Source organism: Poecilia reticulata, linkage group LG6, assembly GCF_000633615.1.
Source record: "Poecilia reticulata strain Guanapo linkage group LG6, Guppy_female_1.0+MT, whole genome shotgun sequence".
NCBI lineage: Eukaryota > Metazoa > Chordata > Actinopteri > Cyprinodontiformes > Poeciliidae > Poecilia > Poecilia reticulata.
The window spans coordinates 6,709,844-6,718,439 of NC_024336.1; the positions used below are offsets into that span (position 1 = coordinate 6,709,844).

The window sequence follows — 8,596 nt, forward strand, 5'->3', positions numbered from 1 at the left end:
CCAAAACACGTTTTCTTCGCCGAAGAAGAAAACAAGGGAAAAAATAATGGTGTTGCTTCTGCAGTGTTCCTAATGTACTTTCTGTTGTAAACAGAGAGGAAAAAATCAGCAAAAAGCAACACGAATTTTACATGCAMACACAGATCGATAGAAGGACAATGTAAGGCAGACCTCTCCGGAAAGGGCGAACTGAGTTCATTAGTCGGTGAGTTTCACATGACTTCCGTATGTGCTGCTGCTGCTGCTGCTGCTGTAGCGGGATGTTTTTGCTAATGATGCTAAAACACGTTCGTCAGGTATTCATCAGAGAGTGTCTCGCTTTTTGCGTTGAGGTTTTAAACCTCAAACTATTTACAAATAAAATAGAACACTGACATGTATAATTTTATAATGGAGCTTAACGTCATAGTATAGTTAGTGAAGCATTTGGACTATTTTTTTTTCTTTGGGAATAATTGTGTATCAAACATGTAATCAAAGTAAAAAATTTACATTTATACTTTTAACACTGATGCAGAGATTTGGTTAAATGTCAAGCATGCTTTTTGTAGCTATCAATGGCCTCCTCTCACAGTTCTGGATTGATCACACTTCATCACACTTTTAATCATAATTGCAAGACTTCATTTAAATTAGCTCGTCTATTAGCATGTGTTTTGCTTTTAAGTGTAGTCCAGGCCTACAAAAGAGTTAAAGTCGAGGCTTTAGCTAGTGTCATTCGTTGCGAGTCAAGTTAGCCTGTGTTATCTGCTGTAAAATCAGCTTTGATGCACATTTGATATTTGGTTCCTGTTAGAACAACCAGTTGTATCCAAATCTCAACCATCTGCTACCACATTTAAAAGCTGTGGTTAAAAAGCACCACCTTGTTCTCCATACATGCTTCACGTCATTGTAACGCTGCTGTACAACCAGCCAGTTGTTTCAGTTAATGGCAGACATGAACATTTGTAGTTCTTGGACTGTTCCTGAACACCCTAACCTAAGGTCTTTCATCTGTGGGGACATTTTGCATCTTGGTACAGAGTTGGAGAAATTTGAAGACTCATCTAAARCCTTTGTATTTAAGTACAGTTTAATCTCAAGATGTTTAGAAATTGATTCAAAAGCCTTTCCCCAAATTACATAAATCTATAAGTCTTTTCACTGAGTTCCTTGGATCTTGTAGCACAATAGTCCTTGGATTGTGTAGCTACTAGGATAAATCTGAACTCTTTCGCTGAAGGAAATCAACAATTAACAAACCATGGTGTCCTGCTGTGTTGAAATGAGCTGAGTGCATGTTCCACCCTGTGATAACTTGGCTTTTTTATCATTKTATCTTTATGTATTTACTTGATAGGTTTATTTTTCTCAACTGAGGCATTGTCAGCAGACGGAGCAGAGAACCTAACCTGAAAGTAAGTAAGTAATTAGCAGCATTTTGCTTGTCTTTGCATCCAAATCTCATAGAGGCCATCTTCAAAACATGAACTCCTTCCAGAAAATATCCAGCAACTTGGAGACAGAAGGAGGTTGTAATTTCTTTAAAAAAGACAAACTGAATACAAATATCTTCCTCATAAGCACTATTAAAAGTTATCTTTGGTTTCCAACCTTTAAACCAGTACCACAGGCGTACATCTTATGTTTTCTGTCATTGTTTCTTGCAGTGGCTTATCAGCATGGTCGAAAATCTATCAGAGAGGCATATGAAGAGCGCTTTACCCCAACGGATGGGAGAGAGGTATGCCAAACGGTGGCTTTGCGATGCCTGTTGGCATGCAGCATTGTGGTTGTTGCTGGCGTTATAGCTGCATTATGCTATCATTTCAATAAAATGTCAAAACTGGTCCTTTCAGGTAATAGTTCATCGAGTTGTCAATATTATTGACAAGAGGAACCCTATACCACGCCCGGGGTTGGAATTTGACAGAGGATATGAGGACCAGCGGTACTCAGGCCCTCGCAGCTACCAGAGTGGAAGAGGATAYCACAGCGAAGACGGTTATCAACCTGACGACAGTCAGTACTATGACGAAAACCCAAACTATGGCAGCTATCGAAGAAATTCTCCACCACATCGAAATGTAAGTCAACTGAAAGGACATGACCATGGTTGGAAAGGAGCACTCTGATTTAAAAAAAAATAAATTTTTATGCCATGCTAATAGAACACACGCTACTGATTGAATCAAACTTTTTTTTTTTCCTTTACTGCATTTCGAGCACATTGTAAAAAAGAATTACAGCACTAAAAGGAGATGTAAGTATTAGCTAATCGACTGTGACAAATTTTTTATCTAATAAACCATCAATCAACTTGTTATTACAAGTAAGATAAATGAATGTAGTCGCTGCCATGTCATTAGCTGATTTGCAATTTGGGCCAACAGATAATTGAACAGGTGTACCTCATGAAGTGACTGATGATTGTCGGTCCATTTATTCCTCCCTGTGGAATTTCTTATGTTCTTCACAGATACCCAGGAATTTTTTTCAAACACGATTAAAACCCTGTTAGCTGCATTTTTCTAGTGCTTATATTTTGTCGTATTAAAATGTTTTTGTTTGTTTGTTTTTACAGGAAGCCTCATACCCCCAGCAGAGTTACAGCAGAGATGACTTGAGGCATCAGCTAAGCTCAAGGTAACTGTTTTACTCTCCTGGCTAGTACAACCTCCACTGCATTTATGTTGTAATTCACCAATTTGTCCACTAGATGGCGCGAGACTTCTGTTCTATGATGATGAACATGAGAAGCATTCATGAGCCTTTTCTTTCCATGTAATAAGCATGGAGCATATTAATAAATACACTTGCATCAAGCTTTACTTTTCTTTTGCATTTTTCTTTTAGCATTCCGCTAAACGGAAAGAATATGGTTCTGCCACTTTTTAAAAATTGGTCCGTAGATAACTGTCGAGATAAAAAATGTTTACGTATACAGATAAAGTGTTCTTAATTGCAGAAATCAGGAATAGAAATGAAATCCCTCTCAGAGCATCGGAGCGATTCAGCAATTATAACGACCCCATCAACAAACCTCTTTCCTTGCTGCTTGTGCATATCAGCAGCTTCTGGTAGCAGTATAGGAGTCATGCCAGGCCAAAGAAGAGGACAAAGGGCACTAGTGTCTACTCACTTAGCCAAACAGCCCTCCACTCATTTCACCCCCACTCCACACTTTGCCCCTCTCTGAGAGGAGAACCAGCTGGACAGCTTCTTCTCCAGGCAAACACACACGTGTGTGTCTGTGGACTTTTTAAATAAAAATTGATGTATGGTTTTGAGGATTAACCTCCTATCTGTCGACTTTGGCCTGCTTAGCTCTCAAAGACATTTCAATAAGATTTAAACAACATGAATTTTCAACGTTACTGGGAAGTTTGATCTGATCTTACCTACAGAGATTCCCAAGACTTTCAAACAGAGTTACTACAAATGAAATACTCTTTTTCTGCTATTTAGCAAGAGCAATGTGTTGTCGAACACCGCTTGTAGGTGGCAAAATGTGGGTGCTATTTTAAAATATTTTTTAAAATGTTTTGGCTAAAATTTTAATCTTAACCCTGAAGGATGAACCTAATTGTACCCAGAATGCTTGTCTTTTTCCATTTCTTTTTATTAAAAAAAAAATGTCCCTGATTTCAGGAACAGGAGCAGAGGTCATAATGTCCGAAAGAGAGGTCGAGGGAGTGGTCCTCCTCCAAGGTGGGTGTCAGACATGTCGCTAACTTCATGAGTAGTGAGCATCAGAGTTCACAAATAGTTGGTTTTGTTAACGGGACTGATAAATTGCTGTTTTGTTTTCCACTTGTGAAGGGAAATGACTAATTAGCTTTCATCTTCCCTTAGTTTATGTAATGCCTTGCAAAAGTTTTTAGAACCATGCAGCCCGGGTCGGATGAAACCAAAAATGCATTTGTTTTTCTCTCCACATGCGCATGTATTTTGTTTTTTTAGCTCCAGAATCCATGTTGTTCACTTTATTCCTTTCCCTCAAAGCCTCAACGTGATATGTGCTTTTCAAGTACACACTAACTTTGATATGTAACATGAATTTACTCTCATTTAATATTATATGAAAAAAAAATTAATTCCTGAACCTCAGATGTAAATAGGTCAATTTTTCACTGCACTGCTTAATGTTTATACACTAGGGAGGATTATGAGGACTACAGGGCCTCTAAATCCCTGGTCATCACTCGGGAGCGCTCACCTGGAAGGAGGGAAGGCCATCCGCCCGTCCGATCCGGATCCAGCACCAACAGGAGCTCCTCTCCCGACAGGGACAAAGGCTTCACGCACCAGCCAAAGCGTAAGTGTGGCCAGATGAGTGACGCTCCTGAAAACGGTTAGCCCTCAGGTTTGCCCTGATTTGGTTTTCATTAAGCAATTTCTCGAATGTCTTTAAGATCACACAGAGTTGGCTTTCTCATTTAATTTACCCCAGAGCAAAACTATCCAATGAACCAAACTGGTGGAGTCAAACTGGTGTTGATCTCGATTGAACCCATCGTGAACTCTCTCCTCCGCTGTGTTTCGTCTTCGATTGTAAATTTGTGCTCGGACCCCGGCACTAATGAATTTGACCGCCTGACCCGGTGACCAATGGCTTTTATGACATCTCGTAACAGGCTGCCACTTTGAAACATCTGACACTCGGTTATAAGGCACGACCTAAAAGTTTTGACTTAAGACGTAAAGTGCAAGCAGATTACAGAAGGAGTGCAACACGTTAACACTTTACACGACACGTAACCTGTGACAAATAATTCTCCTGTTGCAGCTGCAGCAGCAGAACAAAAAAAAACTTTCCCATGTTTCAGAAACGCAACAATTAAGACAAAGGAATTCAGTCATTCCAGGTAAGGCATCTGTTTTTAGAGGAGGTGTGTAATGTGAAGGGTCAGGGTGGGCTGTAACATGTTGGGATGTTAATTACATGAACACAGCACATGCACACAAACACACACAGGCTCTGTTAAAGGCTGGGAAAAAGGATACCTTTGGTTTATTGGGGTGGTTTGTCATGGGATTCACAACGTGACCTTTTCCTCACCGTGCGAGCAGTAAATGCGCAGCCTRAACCGTATCTCCGCAATCACTTTCCGTCTGTTATTTTACTTAATTTCTTTTTGGCTTTGGTAGCTGGACTAATAAAATAAGTTAAACAACCTCCACGAAGATTTGTTTACTTCAAAACGGATGAGAGGACGGCGCATATTTAAATTTGTAGATTTTGGTTCGGTCGTGTGTGAACCAGGAGCAGCTATTACTTTACTTGGAAGCGATTTATTATTTCTGACAAGATTCATTCACAAACAAAGACTAACTGGTAGGTTTTTGTTTGGAAAAATTTGACCGATTACAGTTACCACCACCAAAGACAAATAACAATTATAATAGAACACCCAGAAATCTTTAACCCGCCCGGTAACAGAGGGTATTGTCTCTATGTCACATCTTCATTAATATCAGCGTGTTCCAAACAAACTACCCATTGGATCTTCAGTTTCTTTGCTTGTATTTTTTTTGTGTTGTTTTCCCACCTTAATTTGCGAAGGAACAAAAGTAGCAGCTCAGAGGAATCGGTAACTTTTCACCAATATGGCAGCGTACAGTTTGTTTGAAGCAAAACTTTGACCTGATCGGGTATTTGTGCCTCTAACTACGCATGGAAAACCTCAACATTACCTCACTCTAATCACAATAAAACACTTTTTGTGGTTTCAAACGATGACAAAACGGCCGACGTTTATCTACGTTCTCTTTTAAGTGAAAGCGGTGTGGCCAGACGAGGACAAACGGGGACAATTTCCAAACGGCTGAATTGCACAAAATCATTTTTCTTTGACTTGGGAGGCCCCCACAATTAGAGTAAAAAAAAAAAACAAAACACAAAAAACAAGCAGATGAGAGACATTTGCAACTTCATCTTCATGCCATGATTTTATTATTGTGGAGGGATAAAGGAGGTATTGTGGGCTAATGTCAAACAATGCAGTTCAAGGAGGGAAGAAAAAGCCACAACGAGCATTGCAGTCCCTATATGAAGAAACATGCTGCGTTTAATGCGACATTCGTTCCAGACGACGACCCACAAAGACGTTCCTCCGGGCTTCGTTTTAATAGGGAGAAGAGTAATTGAGAGAGCGCTGYGGCCACCCTGACTGTAGTCGCCTAATTTTTGTCAGACCTTTGTGTTTATTGTTGGAATATGAGAATGATTATGAACTGTAGCCCTTTSATGATTTTGTCTCCGTAGACAACAAGTCCAACACAGCAAAGAGCTACACTCCCAGCAGCTCTGTAGAGGGCTCTCCTCACCACTCGCTCTCTGCCAAGGTAAAATATCTGTACAAGTCTGTACGGAGCTGTGCAAAAGTTTTAAGCCACTCTTTAGTTCTTCCAAAGAGTCAGACTCGCATAGCTTCGTTTACCGTGACGTTGATTATTAGTTCTGCCGTTTTTCTGTAGGTTTTCTCGCTGCTTTTTCACTCGTTTTCTGTTGTTACGTGTAACTATGAAAGCATTTTCAGCAGTATGTTGTGGGGGAAAAAATGCCGATCTAAACTTTTTTTTTTAATGTGGGTCCATTTTGTCAGGATGCTGTTATAAGAAAGCTATTCCTAGGTCTTTCCATTGGCGGCAGACCACTTAATAAGAGACACATGCAAACAAGATGCTGGCACCTGTAACAGAGCAGACTTGTCTCTATTCAAAAGGCTTTGAAATTGGAGCCAGTTTCTAAACCTGTTGACCTCTGCTTTGACCCTCGACCTTTGACCTGCCAGGAAAAACCATCAGCATCTGCAGCAGAGACGGAGGAGGTCGCGGCTGCCTGCACGGAGCCAAAGCTGACACCAGAGCAGGACTTAAAGGCGCGTCGATCGGAGGCCATTAAGGCTAAAGTTGCCGAAATCGAGAAGGTAAGAACATTTACTCGGAAAATGGCGAAACCTTTGTGACTCCCGTTGACTCTTCTGGACCCGAACTTTTCTTTGATTTAAAATGGAAAATGTTTAGAACCAAACATTAACCAAAATATTTTCCAGAAATGTTGGGCAAATCTGCCAGTAAGTTAATGCTCATTTTTACGCTTCAGATTTKCCTTTTTCTTGAATGTGAACAATGACGCTGCTGTCTTTGTAAACTCAGAACCCAATTAATCTCTTCCCCAATTCCTGCTTGCACTCCGTACCCACATGTTGCCATTTTGACCCTTTTAATGGTGTTTTTGCACCCATAAACGAACTGTTTTCTCCCCACGTTTTAAAACCATTGTGCATTTCGGCTGTGTTTGTATTGCAAATGTTGGCAAAATTTTGTCGATGTTTGTTTCACGTGACAAGTCATTAAGTAACACTCTGCGCCACCGTCCCCCTCCTGTTGTCTTCTTCGTCTTTTCTGCCAGTGGTAACAGCCGACTGTTGATCACGTGACTCGCGTGACACGGAAAAAGCGTTCCCACTGTAGTTTTGTGAAAGTCTCATTCCGATAGCGGAAAAACCACTTCATCCTAGCGCAAAAGCTTCTTATTGAAAAATGTGCGTTTTTTTGTATTTATTTATTTTTATTTAGCGATTTCCATCAAACGTGTTTATTTTCGGAATTCCAATTTGCGTAATTATATGGTCAACGGAAACAGAACATCCTATCTTTTAAATAAATTTTTAAAAATCAAATCCAGACATAAAATGCTGAAATCCAATCCAACATAATTCACCTGTCATATTTACAAAATATGAAATATGACTCCCATCTACTTGATTTCTCTAGCGGGTGCAAATTAATACATCGTTATCCTCCTTTCTAGCATTAATTTAGATGCATTTTGACATTTTTCGAATGYATTTTTATTGTGTTATGGATACATGTTGCAGCCTTACCTGTAGCCAACTGACCAGCAGTGCACAGCGCTCATTAAAATTACTATAAACTGTATAAAAGAAAATAGTATAACATTTTTAACAGCTCTAAAAAATAAAAATTGCCTACATGAGAAGTGTGTTCTGTTGATGAAAAGTCTGACGAGGAAGCAGGAGAGTCCTCAGCTCCTCAGATCGGGACTTCTGCTGAGGCCGTGCTATTCGGAGCTGCACGTYTTTCCTGCTCATTCATCACTTTATGCTACAGTACCACTTATCTGTTCCCGTTAAAGCGGGGCAGGAATTGCCCTGCAGGATGCAGGTGGCCCACCCACACTGTGGTGCATCCCTTGGCGTTAGTGCACACATGCTCACCCTTCCCTTTCCAGCTGTCTCCACAGACATGGTGAGAGAATGAAACTCTGACTGCTCCTTTACTGTAACATCTGGCCCAGGTGTTGTGAAACACACACACATGCACGCACGCACACACATGGACAGATGTTACTGGACGGGCGGATCAGGTGGTGGGCAGAACCGGACCACTGGCTCTTCACTTTGGTTTGAAAGAGTTGCTCCTATTGGTTGCTGTCAAGGTGAACRGGACCAAAACAGCCTCACTAAGGTTTAGGGCTGATACGATTAATCCATATTTAATTGATTTATTGTTAACTGAAGCATGGAGACAAAAAGAGGCTATTTACTGAAAGAATGACACATTCAGAGCAAAAAAAAAAAAAAAA

General features: G+C 40.4%; 1 protein-coding gene across 2 annotated transcripts in view; it reads left to right on the forward strand.

Moving 5' to 3' along the window:
• Positions 1–8,596, forward strand: part of LOC103465833 (periphilin-1) — a 14,698-nt gene continuing 6,102 nt past the window's right edge. The window contains exons 1-9 of one of the 2 annotated variants that reach the window (XM_017305485.1): positions 1–205; positions 1,343–1,404; positions 1,653–1,726; positions 1,842–2,069; positions 2,567–2,628; positions 3,634–3,693; positions 4,143–4,300; positions 6,251–6,330; positions 6,780–6,914. In XM_017305485.1, coding sequence (XP_017160974.1) covers position 1,404; positions 1,653–1,726; positions 1,842–2,069; positions 2,567–2,628; positions 3,634–3,693; positions 4,143–4,300; positions 6,251–6,330; positions 6,780–6,914 — 798 coding nt within the window. In that variant the 5' untranslated portion in view covers positions 1–205; positions 1,343–1,403. The remainder of the gene's footprint in view (positions 206–1,342; positions 1,405–1,652; positions 1,727–1,841; positions 2,070–2,566; positions 2,629–3,633; positions 3,694–4,142; positions 4,301–6,250; positions 6,331–6,779; positions 6,915–8,596) is intronic. The other variant, XM_008411012.1, reaches the window with a different exon arrangement.